This window comes from Hyaloscypha bicolor, assembly GCF_002865645.1.
Source record: "Hyaloscypha bicolor E unplaced genomic scaffold K444scaffold_83, whole genome shotgun sequence".
In the NCBI taxonomy this organism is placed as follows: domain Eukaryota; kingdom Fungi; phylum Ascomycota; class Leotiomycetes; order Helotiales; family Hyaloscyphaceae; genus Hyaloscypha; species Hyaloscypha bicolor.
Genome location: NW_020194585.1, coordinates 820,345 through 840,609, shown reverse-complemented (window position 1 = coordinate 840,609; position 20,265 = coordinate 820,345). Strand labels below are relative to the sequence as shown.

The following is a 20,265-nucleotide window of genomic DNA, read 5'->3' as shown; positions in this document are numbered from 1 at the left end:
ACCTCATACGCCGTGAGAAAGCGGGAGGCATCTTCGGCCTGGAGGCTGGTGGAGGTGGACTCAATACTTCGAGGCGCATGTTCCCTGTAAGGTCTGGGTACTTCGATTTCCACGTCGTGGATCGTCGAATTTCTACACCATGATGACGAGTCTGGCCCAAGCCTACTCACCACACCCGGGTGGAATGCAGCAACATCCTATGGCCCCAGGCCATCCAGGAATGGCAGTACCGCATAATCCGGGCCAAGGTCAACCAGGTCCAGGAATGCCTCAGCAGATGCATATGGGAGTTTCTGGACCGGGACCTCAGGTTACTCAAGGCGGAGCTATGATGGGCGGAATTCCTCCTGGAGCTGGCGGGCCAAGTGCGCATGCCCTACAGCATCTCAATCCAAGTCAAGCTCAGCAAGCGCAACTTTTCCAGCAACAGCAGCAAATGGCCTGTAAGTGTTCCTATAATTTTTTTAGTCGAGGGCTGAGTTTGCTCGCTGGCCCATCATTTGTCTTGTTCTGACTGGTTACGGGCCGAACGCTTACCATTTCCAAATGTAGTCGCGAACAATCCTCAACTACAACAACAAATGCAGCAACAACAAATGATTCAACAGCAGAGGCAACAGCAGGCTGCCCGTCAAGCTATGCTGGCCCAACAGTACAGTGGACCACTTCCTATGGGCATGCCAAATGGCATGAATCAGATGGCGCAATTTAATGCGATGAGAGGACCGATGGCTCGGCCTGTTAATCTCCCGCAGCATCTTCAGCAGCAGCAGCAACAGGCGGAGCATACTCTGCAACAGCAGCAAGCTCAAGCTCAAGCCCAGGCTCAACACCAGGTATGGAACTCTGTCAAAAATTACCGATGTTTTGCGGCTTCTTCCGCCTAAATGGACTCTGGCTAACACCTCCAGCATCAACAACAGATAATGATGGCACAACAAGCAGCGATGCAACATCAGGCGAGTTCTCAAGGGCAAGGGGGGAACAACCAGCAGGGCCAACCAAACCAAATGAATCCGCAGCAAATCCAGAACATGCAAACGCAAGCCTTGATGGGCCAACAGGCCCACCAACAGCAGCAGCAACAAGCAACTGCTACCTCGCAGCAAGGCCAAGGACAAGTCCAGACTACAACTTCATCTGCGCAAGCACCTCCGAATACCCAAGCACCATCTCAACAAGCTCAGCAAGCTCCGCAACAACAAACTGGCATGCAGCAGCAACAACAGGCCCAACAACAGCAACAGCAGGCAACCGCTATGTTGCAACAACAAGCACAGCAAAGGCAAGGAGAAAAGTTCAAGGGACAGTATTTAATGAAGTTGATGCAATTCGGCGATCATTTAGCCAACTTTGGGGTGAGCTCGAAACCGCTACATGCATACATGGCCAATGGCGCTCAACGACTGGCTGCGCAGGCATCTAAACAGACGGACGATTTAAATTATTGGCTCAACTTCAGAGATCGGTTCTTTTCACCTAAGGGTGTCTTACGGCACTCCGTCTGGGTCGTGGACGACAGCTCGAATAAACAATATGAGATTGCGTTTCCGGCTCTGGCAAGATATTTCCATACTCATTTCGAGAGCGGTATCAAGAACATGCAGATGATCATGGAAAAGGGAACGGAGAAGGAACTGCCTAATAATGGTCACTACACCGAGAGCATGAAATCTAGTTTCGTTTATTGGTTTGATAACGGGTCGCAAGTAAGGTTCTCGACTCAACTTCGCTACACTGCTGACAAAAACAGTTGATTGCCAGCGGTACCCTTAAAGCACATTTTGATGCAGAGCAGAAGATTGAACTGCTCGAGTTCGTTACGACTGGACATGAAGAATACATTCCTCGGACTCGAATACTTGAGGCTGCTAGACCATTGCACGAATGGCAAAAGGAGTGGCACAAAGCCAATTCCCCTCCTGAAGGAAAGCAGTCTCCAGAAATGAACAAAAAGAAGGCAAAAGCATTGAAGTCGCCAAATCACCCACCACCTGAAATCGACCTTCCGGCGTCTAAGGTAAAACCAAGCATGGGAATAACTCCATCGGTGTTCCGATTTCTTGAGGTATAAGCTCCGTTCCTGGGCATGATGGCACACCTAACCATGATGTAGTGTTCCGAAGTCGTCGGTCAAATGTCTCCTCTCTTTGGGTATTCACACCAGAATCCTACATTATCACCCTATGCCGCCCTCGACCGGTATGTCGCGAGCGTGGCTGCAAATGGGGCTGGCAACCCTACTGGCCTACAAGGTGGACCCCGAACGCCTGGCGTGGGCAACTTTCCCATGGGCACCTCGCCCGCACAAGGCCATCTCAATCTTCCTGACGGTTCACCTCATCTCAGTGGCAGTCCAGCACAAGCTCCTGGAATGCAACTCCAACAGAGTCAGCATGGAACAAGTTCGAGCGGACCAAGTGCCAACACGAGTCCAAATGCCAGCAACAAGCGGAGAAGACCGAGTGCAGTGAAGGAGGAAGAGCCGCAGCAGGTCAACGGGACTCAATCAAAGACATCAGTGAAGCCAAGTCCAAGAATCGGCGGGAAGAGACAAAAGAATACATCATGATGGGGGAGATAAATTGTTTATTCTCTTTTAGACGGGAGGCGCCAAACAGTCGATTCGATACAAAATGGCATCCACGATTCGCTTCGACGCCGGAGCTCATCAACATCGCATCTCAACCTTTGGGTGCTTAGCACGGCGCTCACGATCCGGCCCGCAACAGGATGAAAGATTTGCGGTTGAAAAGCGGAGGAATAATCTTGTATCATATGTTTATCTTCTGGAATTACTTACACAGGCGTTGGGGGCACTTCTTCTTGTTCATCAAACGGTTCCAACTTGGAGCCCGTTGGCGGGGTGGATCTTGTTTACAGGCGTCGGTCGTGTGTTTGGGTACAGTTTTGTGAGAGGGCTGCTATACCCTTGTTTGGGATTTTTGTTTGACGGGTGGAGGGGGGCGCTTATTGTGGGGAAGAAAGAGGGGGTGATGAGTGTGAAGTGAGAGGGGAGGCGAGAATAGGGCAGTGCATGAATAAAAGTTGATATGAACCACTCAGCGCTTTCCTGTGCAACTTTGTTTTCTATGTCTGTCTTTGCCTGTAGTCAGGTGATTTGCGACCTTAGCGGACGCTAAAATTGCAGTGCAAATCGCCTTCTTGAAACTTGTAGTGGGAGCGGTGTGAGGGGGAAAATTCGCTTAAGCCTCAGGCACAAATTTCGCTTAATTATGGCGCTAAGGCGTATTTAGCCTCGCTCCTAAGCTTCTACGAGCTTCACGCTTCTCTTCTGGAATTAATCGTAATTCTAGAAATCTCTTGTGTTTGTACGTAACGTGAATTCAACGCAGTAAATCGTCAATCTGGTACATGGTTCACTTCTGCCTATCTGTCCTCTGGATCTTCAGCGGTGACGAAGAGAGGCAGCCGACAGAGCTAAAATTGCAGTGAAAATCGATTCTGACATGCGGGTACAAGAACAGAGGTTATTTCCCCTGTACCCTCATTCCTGCAAAGTGGGACTTCTCACCCAGGATGTCCACTCCAGCATTCCAAAATCCCTTTTTGAGGAGAGCATCGCCCTCGCTTACAATTTGGCTTGACGTCGATGAGGGAAAGTCCCGACCGAGGTCTGATTTTTCATTTTGTTTCCTAGAGTTGGCACAGGGGACCTTACCCGTCGGCAATTCCTCGCTTTGCTGGGGCCGACTTGCACGAGCAGAGCTGGCCCGAACCGGGTGCGGAAATGTCTGTGAGTAGTATGGAAGCAGTGTTAGTTCTTCTCAAGCGATTCTGTCGCTCGTGGAGGACGCTAAAATTGCAGTGCTAAATTGAATTTTAAACACACGTGCGCAAGCTGTTCCAATGGCGGTCGTGGGGGAAGGAATCCGTCCTTCGAGGCTAAAATTGCAGTGCACGGCGAATGTTGAACCCCCGAGAGAGCTAAAATTGGGAGTGCGGGTGTTATCCGGTCCCACTCAATACCCTGATTCTCTACAGGCATCGCACTTCCCCGAGCCTCTGACCGAGACACCGGTAGCTGGCCTTCCAAAATTCCGTTCTGAGGCTTCACTTCTTCCACTCGGATTTTTTAATCCGAGGAATGTAGGAAGCGCCTCAAGGGTTTCGTTCTTCTATTGCTAAATGAACGAGAGGCAGAGGCAGCAAGAAACTACTGAGTTCTTTCCAAATGATTTGGCGACCCTCCTCGAGGAGGCTAAAGTTGCAGTGCTTGCAATTTGCCATTGGTCACTTACCAATGGTGGCCACTGGTATCGAAAGAGAGCCGGCTCGAGTACGCTAAAATTGCAGTGCTATTGAGGCTATTCGCACTTGGAAACGGGAGAAGAGAACTACAGTAGGGTGCCATAAGTATTCGCACAGGGTCTGTGCTCATCAGCCAATCACTTCTCTTAGAAGTCTCAGTGTGATCTCAACGGCCCTCAAATTACAGTGCAATCGGGTTGCCTCGGTGGAAGGTCCTGCCCCGTCGGTGCCTGAAAGTCTCAGCCATGACTTTCGGGTAGCTTCCAGAATTCCATTTTGAGGTAGCTCATCTTCCTACCTTATAGTTTGACAAGACAGATTTGGGGAGCTTTCCAGGATTTTGTCATGTTTTACAAAATTCATTGAATCGGTATTCGAGCAGGGAAGAGGTTGTTGATTTCTTCTCAAGTAATGAGTGCCTCTCCTCGAAGACGCTAAAATTGCAGTGCGGCAAAGGGCAAAAATGTTTCCTTACCGACAAACGTGGGGGAAGAGTACCTCCTCTACAGAGCTAAAATTGCAGTGCAGATTGGGCAGGCATGAAGGCGGGAAAGAATTCCAGCGTGCCAGGCCCGCCAACCGAGCCACGATCCACGATTTCGCCTATCGATCCAGGCAAAAATCCTTAGCGAACCCCTACCCTACTTTACTCAAGGTAAAGTACAATTTTTATTATAAAAACAACATTTAAATAAGAAAAGAAGCCAAGGCTATAACCAAGGATATTACTTTGATAACTCTAAGTCTTTTTAGAATTTTTTAAGTACTTTTGGAAAAGTCTTAGTTTTTGGTGTAAATTTACTATGGAAGGTACTTTCGCAGGGTCGATTATGGATTGATCCTGGACCGATCCCGCACAGATCATCGCCGAGCCTGCAGTGTACTATTATTTGGCAAATTCCTTAAAGGCCAGAAAGGAATTACACTCCTCTAAACCTCCTGACTTAGCGGGGCAGGGTGAAAGTCTCAAGCAATTGAATTTCCTTTCACTAATTCGAATGGGGAAAGTAGAGAATGTTTTGATTTCTTCAATCTCGCTACTTCTCGACTCTCAACTCTCAACTCCCGCTTGATTACTTTCCCCCTTCTTTTCAGTATTAATAAATCTCACTCCTCTCAAGTCAATACAAATTACTCTTTCTGCTGCACTTATCCTCTGTGCAACTCTTCGCCAACAGCCAGGTGATTCTGTCCCTCCTCGACCACGCTAAAACTCCTGTGCCGGAAATTTCTCCGCTATCTGATAGCTTAGAGGAAACCTAGCCGAACTCACTTTCTCAAAAGACTTGAGTCACAGACGCTCCCGCATTGGCAGAGTTGCAAGGCAACTCGCAGAATGAAATCTCTAATAAAACGGAGTCGCTCTTGCGATACTTGCGGGTCGGAGCAGCGAAAACGAGTTACTTTTCATGAATTATGCTAGACGAGGGGAACCTTATCTTTACTTGTTTTGATTAGTTAGTTAGCTAGAGCTGGTTTAAGAGTTATCGAGGAAGTAGAGATGAGATGAAATAAAAAATTATTTATTTTATGTAATTGTCTTCTCCCAAATATTTCTATATAATCATGTAGTTCATGCCCTCCGTAAGGACGCTAAAATTGCAGTGCAATGGGCTAGTAGTGGGGTGGTGTAGAAGAGAGGCAGCCCGCCAGAGCTAAAACTGCAGCGAGAATCGATTCTGACGTGCAGATACACTAAATTTACTTCTCTTATAAAGTATATATTTATTAGCTACTAACTTCCTTTCTAATCTTATTAATATGCCGCGTGGAAGAAGGTACTAGCCTTATATAATTATAATAACTCCTTTTGAGGAGCTCTGGCGCTATTCTGCTTTTACTTCCTTGCGCTACGTCTTATATCTGGAACTAATACATATCTTGACTGAAACCCTCACACTGTGGCAAAATATGGTCACATGATTAAAGAAACCTGATACAGTTTATGTTCCCGAGAATTCGCTCCAATTTAATCACTCAGATCTGCCAGTTCAACAAATTCAACAACTTCCATACATTTCCTGCTAAGCCAACAACCACCAAACAATTTGATTTAAAGAGAGTCTGTATCCATAGCAAAAGCACAATTCAAATAAAGCCTCCATACATTGAAATCCAGCCCAAACCAACAACCACTTTAGACAATTAGGCAAGGAAGGAGCGCTTTGTGTCCACGGGTCATAGGCTATCCAACTTCTTTCTCACACATCATGCTAAAGGGCGACGCAAAAGTTGAGGATGCCATCTCCATTTTGCTCGCAACAGGCATTCGGCTGTACGCAAATCCCACCAACTATAGACGATGGCTAAGCTATACGAAATATGAGGGAACAATATAAAGTAACTTACCAACAAGGCAATTCAAAAAACCATCGCAGCACGCCTGCACCGGGTGGTTAACGTCGCAACCGTTGCGCTTCTCCATGGGATTTGCCGTGGCTGCAACGGTGAGAGTGAGGACGGCGATGACTTTCTTAGCGAGCATTTTTACTATATTGGGGCTGGAGGCTAGAGCGGAAGCTTGTTTGCCTTTGGTTTGGAATTGAGTTGTGGTTGTGACTAGTTGTGATTGAAAATAAAGGTGATTGAGGAAAGAGGGGTTTAATGGATGAGAACGCTCTCTTTATAGACGTTTGACTTACTGGAGGACACAACTTCACATGTCGTAGTGAGGACAGATCCTTCCCTCTTTGACTACTGAAGCTCGTCTTAATTATCACATGTTGCGATGAAAGTGCATTCCGTCAAAAATTGGATGACAGAATGAAGATCGAGGACTGTTTGCCTGGCAGACCTGGGAAATTCCGCCTGTTGGTATAGAATAACCAACAATGTGAGCGAGCTATCTCTTTGTGATGCCCGTTTGCAGATCTCCATTCTGTATTAAATTTAATTCCTTGCCGACATGTGAGAGGGTATGGAATTCGCCTTCTCTAGGGGTTTGCCCACTTCCCTCAAGAATTGAAAGGAGTGGTCCGGTTTCCAATCAGTCTTTGTGCTTTGCCATTTGTTTGCTTTTCCTTCCAATTTCAAGATTCGGTAAATATTGCTAGGTGAAAGAGAGGAAGGCATGTGATGGTCATGTAGATTTGAAGGGCCGGTAGGATAAGCCCAACTCAAGATATGAAGATTGTTGCACATGAAAAGGAGATGTGAGGCCTGTATGCTGTAATGCCTACGCAAACTCTGCCACTAGCCCTAGTAATTTGCGTTTGTGGTCTTTCTATCTCTTGATCTGTGGGGAAAGTCTTTCTTGGCCGCATAAGGGGAAACTCAATTAAACGCTGCACAGCGTAGCACAGTATAGCGACGGAACAGAGTTCCAGATATCCGCTGCATTGCAGATCATGGGGATTGCCGAAGCGATTTGCAGAGGTTCCGGTCGAGCAGAACAGCAATACCGAAGATTTTTCCTTGCAGAGGTTTCCGTCAAGCAGAACAGCAATCCCCAACGCTACGGAGCATGGAGAGTTCCGCTTTTCGTGCATCCTAAAGTCAGACATGGCCCGGGCCGCCTCCGACGTTAAAGGCGTTAATATGGTGAACCTCGCAAAGATACACGCTAAACGATGCCTCAGGGAAATAATGCAGCGGCCCTCGATTCAACAGTCCGACGTGACAGTGCTGGTCGAAGGGCCTATAGATGGCGCCGGGGACGGGATGCATGTGAGCTGTATCACCGCCTCGTTCCCGCTCCTTTTCTAGTACAGCGCCCTTGCTTTATCGAAATTCTGCGCTGTAACATCGAACCCAGCCTCTAGCAGCAACCACACCACAAGTGCCGGGGGTAACAGTTCTGCTTGGCGGAAAGCTGAATAATAATCTGCTTCACGGAGATTTCCGTGATCGGCAGTGTTGCAGTATTGTAATGGTTTAACTGAGTGTATACCCATGTAATCACAGAAGTCTTGAAAATAATATATCCTAACAGATCAAGGGGTGGAGGGCCACAAACGTAATCTCGCTGCAATAGTCTCCAACCTCATATTAACACAAAGAACTACAGGTAGGGAGTGGCGGATAGAAGCGCTAAGGCTTATGGGGATTTGGAATGATTTGCAGGTAGTTCATCTCTCGATCAAGTCTAGATGACCATCACATGCCTTCCTCTCTTTCGTATACCAAATTTTACTGAATCTTCGGAATCATCTCCGCAAAGATGCGCGGGGGCGGACCAGCTGGGGCACTACACGGTGACGCAATTAGGCGGTACTTAGCGGGGTTTTGGGATTGGGGCTAACTCGTAACATCCCTGTGTATGTTTGTGGGGCATCGCACCGCCACCTGCTCGGTAGCTTGTTGCCATTCCTACCAGAAGCCGACCCCGCAAATTCATTGTTGGTACATTGCTCGGCACCCTGGAGAATGGCCCACGCGGCGTGGGCTCTCCTCCATTGCCCTAGCGAGCCAATCACCCTAAATACGCTTCAAGTAGAGAGCATGCAAGTCTGGCAGATGAATAACGCCTTTAGCGCAGTATTGAACCGTCTTGACATCCATCGGCCCGGAGGCAAAGACGTTAGCTGGCATGAGGCTCTGGGCTTCCTGTTGGTCCGGATCCAACAATTGATCTCCATAAACCCGAGTTTTACATCGAACTGGACAGACTTATCTGGCCCACGTATATACGTCTTATCGCCGGCGCGAGACTCATTCTCGAGGAGTTGGATGTCAGTGACGCCACCGAGACCCCAGGCGCATTTGGGGATATTGGGGTCTCCAAAGATAGATTTAAGAGTCTTGCCGTTGTTTGATGCCGTGGTGAAAGCCGATTTTCCGAGGACTAAGATATCGATGAGTCGAACTACCCTCCTCTTTGGGCGAACGAGAATAGTGATGAGAAAGATGGTACCATGTCAGCTGAGACAATTCTCTCGATGGGACACCTTTATGCAAAATAGTCCCATGAAGCTGTGCATAGACGCGAAGCGTGTCAAATAACCATCAAACTTGTACGTGGCTTGGATCTCTTTGAACGGTTCGTCTCCTCGAGCCTAGACTTTGATATCCCTTGAGGTTTCGCGCCCTTGACTGCAATTGACTTCTTCCTGGGTGGTACCCGATTGCGAGGGCCTGAAGAATTCGGCTTGTTTGCATTCGAAGGATTGCGCAATGGGGGTTCATGAAGTGGTGGTGCTACACTTTGTTCTGCGAACATGCCAAATCGAGGGCGGTTTATGAGCGAGTCATTGACTTGCTAGTTGTCCTGTGTCATGATGCTTTGACTGTAGAACTTTGTTGTCGATGTCGTCGACTGCACCGGAAACTCTCTCCTTATGTACCTGGGGTTGTCTTTTGCGCGCCTGCCGTGGGACTTGTACAGAACTGTCCCCGGGTTCATCTACCGTATCGGACGCTTTTTGTCGTTTCGACCGACGAGTGGGCATGGGGGCTTCTGCGGGTGTCGGTGTGGTTTATCGGGATCCGGTGCTATGGTTGGCAACACTTTGGATCTGCGCGGTGCTCTTCGTGATTCTGCCACCGCGGGTCTTGCGAGAAGTGTCCTTCGGCGGCCGAGGTGACAATGCTCGTGGCTGCGATACACGCTCAGAGGCTGGAGCGTCGGCTATACCTGGCTCCGGCTCCGGCTCCGGCTTGAGACCAAACATTCGAACAAACTCAGCCTGTTCCTCCTTGCTGACTCCCCAAGCATCCCAGGTACGGTGTTGTGTGTCGAGTTCTTTTTGGGTCAGTGGCATTTTCATTGGTGGCTCATTCTTGCACCGTTTCTGAGCTACAGCTTCTTCTCGCACCGTAGCGTCGATCTGCTCTTGTGTTTTCCCCTCGATCCGTTCAAGAAAGTTGAGACTTCTTTGTGATGTCCTCTATAGGATGTATGGATCCGTTGAACAGATCAATGCCGCGGTACTCGACAAGTGTGCTAAGTATGTATGAAGATACTTTCTTTGGGTTAAGTATAAGGCTTAGAGTAGAATACTAGATATATTATTGAGTTTTACTTGAATCTTCTTGTACGGCAGGCAGTGACGTGCGATTTAGCCTCTTACAAGTATTATGGACGGGGAGGCGATGAGGGTACAGAGGAAGAATTTGAAGCAGAGTGATTAATAATTAGCGGGGTAACCTCTCAAAGTCTATCTCCAGCCCTTTGGAACCTCTTCCAGCTGAGGATGAAACAGTCTCAATGAGTCAGGATGGGGAAACTACGTAGGATGTTACATTTATCGAAACCGACGCCACTAGGGCTTGACTTAGAAACCGCAAGTCCCAAGACACCTAGCGCTTTCCTGTGCACTTGTTTGCTATGTCTGTCTTTACCTGCAGTCAGGTGATTTGCGGCCTTAGAGGACGCTAAAATTGTAATGCAAATCTCCATCACACTTGCTTGGTGAGGCTAAAGGAGGACATCAACGCCGACAGAGCTAAAATTGCAGTCTGTACCGTAAAAAGCTACTATTAGCTACAGAGATGAAGGGAAGAGCCACCTCGACAATGCTCAATTTGCGGTGCAAGTGGCACTAACGCTGGTAGTGAGGCGATAGTGAAGAGAGGCAGCCCAACAGAGCCAAAATTGCAGCTGAAAATCGATTCTGACTTGCGGATACAAGAACGGAGGTTGTTTTCCCTGTACCCTCATTCCTGCAAAGTGGAACTTCTCACCCAGGATGTCTGTCACGTGCTGCGCACAGGCGTATATATAGCTTCTTCACCGCCCTTAGGGCACCATCATTCATACATATTTACACCAAACACACACACACATTCCACATCCACAGCTTGTCCAGGCAGTGACAATGTCCACTGCCAGCATTCCAAAATCCCTTTTGGGGAGAGCATTGTCCCCGCTGACAATTTGACTTGACATCGATGAGAGGTAGTCCCGAGGTCTGATTTTTCATTTTGTTTCCTAGAGTAGGCACAGGGGACCTTAGTATGGAAGTCGTGTTAGTTCTTCTCAAGTGGTTCTGTCGCTCGTTGAGGACGCTAAAATTGCACTGTGGTAGCAATATTTGTCATTTTCATATTTTTTTGGCCAATGATAGGGAAAGAGAACTGCCTCGAGAGAGCTAAAATTGCAGTGCAATTACTCCTGCAACACTGCGCGTTATCCCCTGCCAATGGGGGAGAAGAGATCCGCTTCGAGAGAGCTAAAATTGCAGTGCTGATTGGGGGTGTCGATTGGGGGTGTCGATTGGGGGTGTCGATTGGGGGTGTCGATTGGGGCAGGGGTGTCGATAAACTTGTAATTGGCTACCTAAGCTCTTCAAAAATCTTAAGTTATATTTTTAATAAGTCTAAGCTAGCATATTATAACCCTAGTATTTTAATCACGTGCTTCCTAACTAATAATAAAAGGATTCCTTAAAATAGAATTTTAATTTAAAGGAGTTTATATGCTAATTAATTAAGTTCTAGTTTTTAGGCCCTATAAGGCCCTGTAAATTGAGTGCTTATAGGGCTCTCACATCAAGTTTTAGGGACTTACTCGCTAAATTTCTAGGCTTTCTCAAGCTTACCTTCGGGCTATAAAATATGAAATTTCTAACTTCATTAATTTAAAGAGCTATTACTAAACTAAATTTTATAAAAAGTTAATATTTGAATAGCGCTTAATTAGCGCTATAAGGAAATAAAACAAGTTTTACATTATATTAATTCCTTATAAATTTGAATTAAATTAAAGAAAAAGCCAGAGTTTTGGTGTTCCTGTCCGAGCGCCTAGCCTGCTCCCAATCGACACCCCTAATCGACATCCGGGGGTGTCGTTTTACATTTTCCCCCAGAGTGGAACACTAAAAAATTTGAGATTTTTTCAAAGTACTCCAAAAATTCTGAAAACTTCCAGGACTACTATGGTAAAGTCACCAATCGCGAATATTAACTTAGTCCTTTTATTTTGAGTCGTTGTTTTGGCGAAATCAAGGTTTTGGGCGATTGGCTAGTCTGGGCGGTTGGCCCTTGAATGCTTCTAGAGCAAACGATCGGTCGATAGGATAATTCTTGAGCCAGGGTCTTCCACCTCTCGCGTTCACAGAAATTGGGCGAAGGGCAGAGGGACTTTGGGAATTGTAGAGGTAACTCAGTAAATCGAGATGGAAACCGGGATTTGGGCAAAATATCATTTTCTATGCACTCACTTCATCTTCGGACGAAGGCAATGAGGTGACCCGATATTTCCTTTCCATTCTTATACAAAGCAGTCTCGCTTGTGGTATTCCATCTTGTAATCGTACATAGATATACATCCCATTCCATGACGTCCATACTCCAAAGCCCTTCTTTCCTTCCTTCCTTAACTCCAGAATTCGAACCCATAGAGTACACGCCTCTCTTTCACAAATTTTAACGCCTAAGAGGAACTCCCTCACGACCCACCAACACTAACCCCCACCCCTTGCACCAACGGCACCCTCGCGCCCACCAACCCCCTCCGATCCCTCCCCATCCTGCCTCGCCCAAGCCAATTCAACTTCAACCCCCTTGTCAACTCCTCCATACACTTCTGGCTCGCCTCATCGCCACCACCACCCACACCAACACCAGTAAGCACGCTCATACACTGCAGCATCCTGCCCACCGTCTCCGTCAACCTCTTCCCTTCACCCTCAACGTTCTTCTCCCTGCCTCTATCTCTCCCATATGGAAGTGGATACACACTGGCGTATCCAGAACTCGGGGTGAATGGTCTGCTCGGTGGAGGAGGCAAACTCGAAATCCCCAGCCCAGAGACAGAAGCAGAGGGGTCGGAGCCGTGACTCACGTTCGAGATTGCTCGTGATCGATTTCCCGACCCGTCTCCGGAAGAGCCACCTAGAAGGGTTGTAGTTTGGGAACCGTAGGATGCGTGGGAGGGGTCGAGACTCATCGCTGTGCCTGGTCTCCCAGTTGAGAACGAATCCGGACTCGTGCTCAAGATATCACTTGTCGGTATAGACAAACTTATCGAGTCGAGACTCAGCCGCGAGAATATCGTCTTCAGGGTGTCGAAACGAGGTAGGATGACAGTGTCGCGGTAAGAGGTTAAAACGATTCTGCGGACCTCGAGAGCTTGAGATGCGGGGATGTTGGTTGGTGAGTGGTTTGTAGATGGTAATGCGCCCCAGAAATCACGCGCTTGCTCGGGGGACATGAGGGGCCCGTGGCCGGAGAACTCGAGGTCGAGGGGGAGGAAGACGGCTTGCATGTATGGCAGGAGGGAGGTAAATGTGAAGAGCCACATCTCTACTAGATGTGGGATGAGGCGCTCATCGGGGGTGCGTTTGAGTGTTTGGTCGAGGGATGAGAAGCCTGTATGGAGGAGATCGCGCAGGTCTTCTACGATTAGGTTCGGGGCCCGCTTTTGAATGCAGCGTTGGAGGTGAAGTCTGTTCTCGTCAGTTGGAGATCGGATGATAGACGGGATATGAAATCAGACGCAAAGGGGGGACTTACGTTACGAGACGGTTGAAGTCTTCAACTGGCAACCGTAAATCTTCTCCCTCAAATATGATCAATAATTTGGCTTTCAAGAATGGCCAGGCATCGTCAGCTCCCATGTTATTTAGTCCGTACTTGGCCAAATCCTGAGTATCTCCACCATAGATACTAGATGGATACCCAAAACTCGCACCAGCTGATCCAAGATATGACGCTCCGCCAGCTGAACCTAGACTCGATGGACCAGGCCAGTCATTGCTATTTTGATACGACAACTCACTCTCCCTCAACGCATCCGACTTCTCTTCTTTCTTCTTCTCCCTCAACGCCCTCCCACCATGCCTTAAATCCAACCCACTCATGCTCTTTGCAAAACTTGTGCTCGTTGGTCCCGGACTAGGCGGTAAGTTGAAATTATACAGGCTACTCGGGGCACTCGGGTCCACAGGTTTAGAATTGCTCGCCGCCGATGACAACGGCAAGTGATGATCATCCTTACTACTCAATTTGTGCTTCTGCCTTGACAAGAAATGGTGCTTATGCTTCTCTTTCTCCTTATCCTTTTCCGGGGGTTGCGGCGGGGTCTGGGAATCGATGGCGCGAATGGTCGCCGAGGACGAGTTGGCCATGCTGTACATGCTCGCAGCGCTCGACATGCTATCTGTCAAACTATTGGTACTGAAGTTGCCGCGCTGCAGCGACGCAAAGGCCATCTTACTAGGACTTGGGAGGGCTCCCGCTCTGGCCTCCTTATCCTTCGAGATGCCAATCTTGCCGGGCCGCGAGAACAGCTTCACCTTAGACTTCTCGCTCTTTATGGGTTTGTCGGGGTGTGGTAGTTGCTGCTGGCGATGCTGTTCATATTCCATGGCGGGCAGGCCCGGCGATGATCCCGGCGACTTTGGAAACACGACGTTGGCTGCTGTTTGCGCGGCATTTCCATGCGATCCACCTAAAAGTCCATTCTGGTATACCTGCCCCCCAAAGCCGCTTTCCCTTGGCCCGGATGCCTCTGTCAAGCTTAACAGGGGAGGACTTGTCGGTCCTCGAGATGGTCTCCTTCCCCCGTTTGAGCCATTGTCCGTCTGAGGTGTTGGGACGGTCTGCGAGCGCTGGCGCATATGCATTGACTGATGCTGCATTGCAGCTTGCGCAGCAATTCTGCTCGCGCTCAAGCTGGTATTCGGATCCGCCATACTGCCCAAGTTCGACGTCGCTACCGTGGGGAGATGCGGCTCAAAGGAGCCTTGGGTCTGGGAATGTTTCCTTCCGTGGCCGCGGTGGAAGTCGCTGGTGTTCAGCTTCAACTGAGTAGGAAGAGCAGCTGGCGACGCACTTCTCAGTGGCAGATCAGAGCGAGCATGGACTGCTGTTGGGCGCGAGAAGTTCTGGAGGCTGCTGGTGCTGGAGTTGGCTTGCGACTGGACGTACAGAGGTCGTGGTGGTGGAGGGGTCGGCGCATTCTGCCACGGGACAACACTCCCAGATGCAGCTGCAGCGATGATGGCGGTGGAGGGTCGTGGCTTGCTGATCGTAAGGGGTGTGTCGTCGTCGTCCTCTTCAGAGGAGGATTCGACTCTTCGGAGAGCTGGGCGCGATGTTGTTGATTGCGCAGCCATCACCATCGGTGAAAAGCTGCCCGGCGCCCTTGATTGCGGTGTCCCTGTCGACTGCGACATGGTTGCTGGCTTGTGAAATGCATAAATGTTTCACATAATTTGCGTAGATCAGCGGAAATGACCGGGGAGACTCGAGGACGGTATTGGTGGGGGCGACTCGTTCGGGGCAAAGCCTAAATGCTTCGATAGCTTGAAATATGAAAGAGAGGCCAAGAGCAGCTCACCGTCCTTGAATAGGAAATAGTGAGGTTCAGACCCGGAGGAGGTTTGTAAGTATCAGTCTACCCACGGCTTGGAATCCCTCCGGCTTGGTTGACCCAATAATCGTTCAGCTCCCGACGTCTTGAAGCGGCAGCTCTAAAAATCGTAGTCCGGCACTACCGTACTTCGCGCCCTCCACCTCACTCAGCTTTTTCGTAGCACACGACCACGACCTACTCTCTTCTCCATAATTAGATCAATACAGAACCATGGCGGCACCAAAATCTACAGAAGCTTCACAGCTGAAATTCGAACTCCTCTCAGCAACCTATCAATCCCCCACCAACGAGCCGTTCACCCACACAACCAAGCTCCCCGCACCTCCCACCACGAAAACAACAGACCGAACTGCCTACCTCGCCAGCCTCCGAAAAGCCACCGCGGAGATGCAAGAAACGATAAACAAGGAGCTTACATCGCGGATGGAGGAAGACAAGGCGCGCGAAGCTGTTGCAAACGGTACCTCCAATCCAAAAGTGGTGGACGAAGCGAAAGAGGAAGATAATTACGGGGAAGAGGTTGTAGAGGAAGATTGATGGCACGAGGTTCCGAATGGATTTGATATGTACTCATGGTCCCAATATCTAGACGGGATATATACAACAAACACCTAGACACTACACCGAAGAACTCCTCGCTATGTTTCTATCCATTCGCTGCACCAAATCACGAACATCACCTCCATTGCGCCGCCTTCAAACTCTCCATCCCGCCCGGCGACCGCCCGTTCGCACGATTCAAACATCCGTAATGCACAACTCCGTTATCTGGCAACACGGCAAACACGGTTCCTCCTAGCCGTTTGTGACACACACCGCATACTCTCTCTTCCGACACAATTACTCTTCTATTTCGCCCTCCGTTGCTACCTGGTATCCCGTCGCCGAGTAGGAGCGCTGCTTGTGCAGAGACGACTTCGCTCTTGCGGAGCCCGGAAACGACTTTTGCTTCGTTGACGATGGAGTTCGCTGCTCGTATACGGCCACGGAAATAGGATTCCAACTCTGCGACTGGGAGGGTTGCCGGGATGAGGTTCAGTGTTGACGAGGCGGGGAGACGGGAACCGTGTTTGGAAAGGAGGTCGAGTGCGGGTGGCCAGTTTGGCTGGTGCGGTTGTGGGGGTGTGAGGTAAAGGGAGAGAAGTGTGTGATATATTGGGGGGACGGCATCTTCGTCGTCCTGGCTGGTTGAGCCACGGCGAGATTGGATGGGTGAAGCGACTGCTGAGTCTTGGGTGAGGTGGATGCGGTTGCAGTACCTGGAAGTGTTAGCTAGCTCCCAAATGGAGATGAATAGACGTACTCTTCTGCCTTTCTGTAGTCTCTGAGCTTGAAGACGTAGATCTCTAATGCCTGTTTATGCTGCCCCATATTACTTAAAACAACCGTTTGCGCCACATAAAAATAAGGATCTAGTTTCAGGTCAGCGAGAATTTCCTAGGAAATTGTCTGTAGAACCTACCATCCTTGGGTATCAATCCAAAAGCCTTGGACAACGAGTGACTTTTAGTCTCGTTACTCGTCTTTAAAAAGGAAGTCAATCTCTGCATCAGCCCTCTCCAGCTCTCCGAATCCCTGTCTTCTCTACTCCTCAACTCCTGAATATAAGCTTCAATCAGCCGGTTATGATACTCGGGGTTCAAATCGTTCAGTTCGTTGATCACGTGCTCCAAGTATTTCACTGCGAGCTTCGCATCAATCCCTTGCAAGAAATTGACCACCCTATCTCTTGGTAGAGTCTCAGCATTCTCTGTATCTGCCAGGAATATTTCCATCCCCAAGGTTGGATCTGCTCGTAATGGCCATTCTGCAAATTCTAGAATCAAGTCGATCATTTCTGGTGGGAGATTCTGTAGATATCCAACAGTCCTTTGCGGGCCTTGTAAGGTTGCTGGGGTCTCGTTCTCGTCCTTGGACATTCCGAATCTCTTCAATAATTCGAGTGCAGGCCGATGAAGTTTCTTGCCATGAAAGAAATCAACCAGTTCGCTGTATCTCCCAGTTTCCAGAAGCTTCTCATTGACCACATCAGGGTCACAGAAGTTGGGAATTCGGAACAGGGCACCAGCCAGTTGAGGCTTGGCCAACATGTAGGATCTGAAGAGGGTTGTATCAATGAGCTTTGCAGTATCTCGCAACTTTATCTCTCGATCTTTCTCGGCATCGGATGCTGGCGTGGTGAGAAGTGATGCGAAAGCATGTTCAAAATTCCCGTTATGGCCGTTTTGCGTTCGTGCTTTCATTTTCCCTGTGTCTGCATCCAGAAACTCTTTCATCCTGTTGCGTGCTTGAACCAAGAAATCATTGAGAGCAAGGGCCGCGGTAATGAGATCCTTGCCTTCAAGACGTGTATCATCTGGTCTGGCACGAGTGCTAGCCGTATCACTTGAGTCACCACCATCGAGTCGCATGAAGGACCGAATCGAAGAGGTGTCTGAGAGAGCTTTCTGGTGGGTCTTGAGCAGCTTGTTTATAGCGGCAGGTTTTGGAGACCCAACATCTTGCTTCGCTTCCCCCTGTTTCTCCTCTGTAATGGGTCCAGCATCCCCATTAGTACCCGCTTTTGAATCTTCGTTGTCCGTGTCGACATCTGGATGTTTCTCCTCAATTGTCGATAAGTCACCCGCAATGACTCTCGGATACAACTTGATGACTCGTTCTGGTGGTGCCTGGACATCCTGTTCCATAAAAATATCAACAGCATCCCGATATTTGCGTTCATCAAAGAGTGCTTGTGCCTTTTGAATCTTTATTTCGCGAAGGCGTTCCACCTTGTGCTTGAGGAGAGCGTCTTCAAGCATATTGAGCACGCTAATTGCTTCATCATATTTCCCCTTTTCCACAAGCTCATCGACTTGGGTGTCGTAATTCGTTGCTCCCATCCGCCAGATAACCCGTTCACTAGCTACGTGGAATCCCTTCCCAGCATGAGCTAAACTCACTGTTGGCGGAGGGAAATGTAGCTGCTTCGCATTCGGTAGGGCGATGGACTGCAGAAGTGACAGTGTATCCGGATTCCGAACCTCCAGTGTCCCTTGTGAGGGTGACTGCAGGGCCAAGATGTATGGGTAGGAATACCCTATAGCATCTGGTGCCTGTTGCCATGGGATTTGTCTCTTTTCCAAGGGCTTCCCTTCCGATGTGATGAACAGCGAATTAATGTCCTTTGCAAGAAGCATTTCTCCGTCTGCAAGTTTTGTCGCCAATGGATTCGGCATGTAACCCCCGAGGCCCATATACCCCATGCTTGCTGATCCAAGGCCTCCAAATCGACTCCCCTGGGCGCCTGCGGCGCCACCAATAGCTCCAGGGCCAACAATCTCCTCTGCCTCCTGCGTGATAACATCCACAATCACATACCCCGCGTTCATACCACATATGATCTTCGTCGCAGAAGCCCACGTCAATGTTTTGATTGATTCCGGTAGGGTGATCTCAACTGTGTCTTGCTCCAGCTCGGACTCGTGCCATGACCAGAGTATCAGACGCCTCTTAACAGCCACTGCCAACCTTGAAATGATTTCCGGTATCCCCGTAGCAGAGTCCTTGACAATGTTCGATGTAACAGCAAATGTTGTAGCGCTTTTGGTCTTCGCCAACTGCTCTTGAAGTGTGTATGATTGCAAATCATGGATCGAGACGTATGAATTCGACAAAGATATCAAAATATTCGCCTCCTTCAAAATGGCTAGCTGTTCGACAGCCCTAGTTGAGAATTTCTCCACCTCTCGCAGCAGATCGACCGGTTTCGGGGTAGAAGAGGAGCTCGGTCGTGAGGGAGGCTTGTCGTCTGGTTTTGTACTCCCATTCTGTTTCTCCTCTGGGATCTCGTTGACTCGGTATATGCGCAGACTCCCCGTGCTCAAACCAACTAGTAATCGATCGCCTATATCACCATCAGCTTTGGATCGAAGTCCCGTTAAGAAACCTACCATATGCAAGGATGGATTCAATCTTGAACTTGTCCCGTTGCCGGAGCTCAACAATCGGCCGAGCTGTGAAGGCGGAAAGCATGGCTACCGCGCGCCAGCTTCGATACAGGTTGTGCCAGAGCTGAAAATCGGTATCATCGAATCTTTAGAATCATCGAAGAGAGTGTTTGGGGCCTGTGAGGCGTGTTGCATTCATCGGCGCATCATGTTGTTGTACAACGGAGCTCAAGTTCTGGCGCTCCGCGAAATGACGATGTTTGCCGAAGCGCTAGCTTAGACCTGGGAATTCACTGCGGACAACCTCTCCTCTCTTTCTCCCTCTCTTTCTACATGATTTGTTTTATTCAGTACCCTGTCACCTACAGTGAACACAAATACTTGGCAATTATTCTCTCCTAGGGGATTCCCAGTCTTGTCAGTACACAGACTTCAAGATGGGGAAGCACGTGCCGAATGGCAATAAAGGCATCAATCAGCAAACTTGGTTGCCTCGAAGGAAGCTTGATGGGTGTCTGATTCCACGTCACTGGCTAACGACCAATGATATGTATTAGGACCCGTCCTTCACCGTTTGATTCTCAATTAGGCTTGAGTCTCGTGCCGTACTCTATGGGTTTCATGGTTTCAAGATGTTTTGAGGAATTGTGTATCACATGATCATGATTAAAGAGGTTTTGCTATTTCTAGCTTTCTCAGATCGATAACTTGCAACCATTGAAACGTAACCTATTTTTCTAGGCTTCAGCCTTGTACACATTTGAGTAAGTTCATACTCTGCCTTAACTTCTGTTGCAAAATGGCTGA

The 20,265-nt window shown here is 48.8% G+C and overlaps 6 protein-coding genes across 6 annotated transcripts; 3 read left to right on the top strand and 3 right to left on the bottom strand.

Moving 5' to 3' along the window:
- Nucleotides 1–142: 142 nt before the first annotated feature.
- On the top strand, nucleotides 143–2,572 carry K444DRAFT_643400 (uncharacterized protein; the record flags this gene model as incomplete). The annotated part of the gene is made up of 5 exons (XM_024884857.1): nucleotides 143–443; nucleotides 553–836; nucleotides 912–1,709; nucleotides 1,754–2,068; nucleotides 2,117–2,572. 5 exons carry the CDS (start codon nucleotides 143–145, stop codon nucleotides 2,570–2,572), a joined length of 2,154 nt encoding a protein of 717 aa, XP_024736571.1.
- Nucleotides 2,573–8,474: 5,902 nt separating this feature from the next.
- K444DRAFT_630064 (uncharacterized protein) lies at nucleotides 8,475–9,430 on the bottom strand (the record flags this gene model as incomplete). The annotated part of the gene is made up of 3 exons (XM_024883151.1): nucleotides 8,475–8,688; nucleotides 8,881–9,055; nucleotides 9,229–9,430. 3 exons carry the CDS (start codon nucleotides 9,428–9,430, stop codon nucleotides 8,475–8,477), a joined length of 591 nt encoding a protein of 196 aa, XP_024736570.1.
- K444DRAFT_407394 (uncharacterized protein) lies at nucleotides 9,365–10,242 on the top strand. Its single transcript, XM_024872577.1, has one exon. It carries the CDS (start codon nucleotides 9,517–9,519, stop codon nucleotides 10,003–10,005), a length of 489 nt encoding a protein of 162 aa, XP_024736569.1. The 5' UTR covers nucleotides 9,365–9,516; the 3' UTR covers nucleotides 10,006–10,242.
- A 2,100-nt stretch (nucleotides 10,243–12,342) lies between these two features.
- On the bottom strand, nucleotides 12,343–15,518 carry K444DRAFT_663716 (HbrB-like protein). The gene is made up of 2 exons (XM_024886868.1): nucleotides 13,666–15,518; nucleotides 12,343–13,598 (listed from the first exon to the last, which is right to left on the bottom strand). Exons 1-2 carry the CDS (start codon nucleotides 15,327–15,329, stop codon nucleotides 12,599–12,601), a joined length of 2,664 nt encoding a protein of 887 aa, XP_024736568.1. The 5' UTR covers nucleotides 15,330–15,518; the 3' UTR covers nucleotides 12,343–12,598.
- On the top strand, nucleotides 15,504–16,507 carry K444DRAFT_407341 (Gon7-domain-containing protein). Its single transcript, XM_024872576.1, has 2 exons — nucleotides 15,504–15,538; nucleotides 15,602–16,507. The coding sequence occupies exon 2, from the start codon at nucleotides 15,740–15,742 to the stop codon at nucleotides 16,064–16,066; it is 327 nt and encodes a 108-aa protein (XP_024736567.1). The 5' UTR covers nucleotides 15,504–15,538; nucleotides 15,602–15,739; the 3' UTR covers nucleotides 16,067–16,507.
- On the bottom strand, nucleotides 15,742–19,662 carry K444DRAFT_613213 (vacuolar morphogenesis protein-like protein AvaB). The gene is made up of 4 exons (XM_024880302.1): nucleotides 19,462–19,662; nucleotides 16,992–19,415; nucleotides 16,833–16,941; nucleotides 15,742–16,788 (listed from the first exon to the last, which is right to left on the bottom strand). Exons 1-4 carry the CDS (start codon nucleotides 19,541–19,543, stop codon nucleotides 16,206–16,208), a joined length of 3,198 nt encoding a protein of 1,065 aa, XP_024736566.1. The 5' UTR covers nucleotides 19,544–19,662; the 3' UTR covers nucleotides 15,742–16,205.
- Nucleotides 19,663–20,265: the final 603 nt, after the last annotated feature.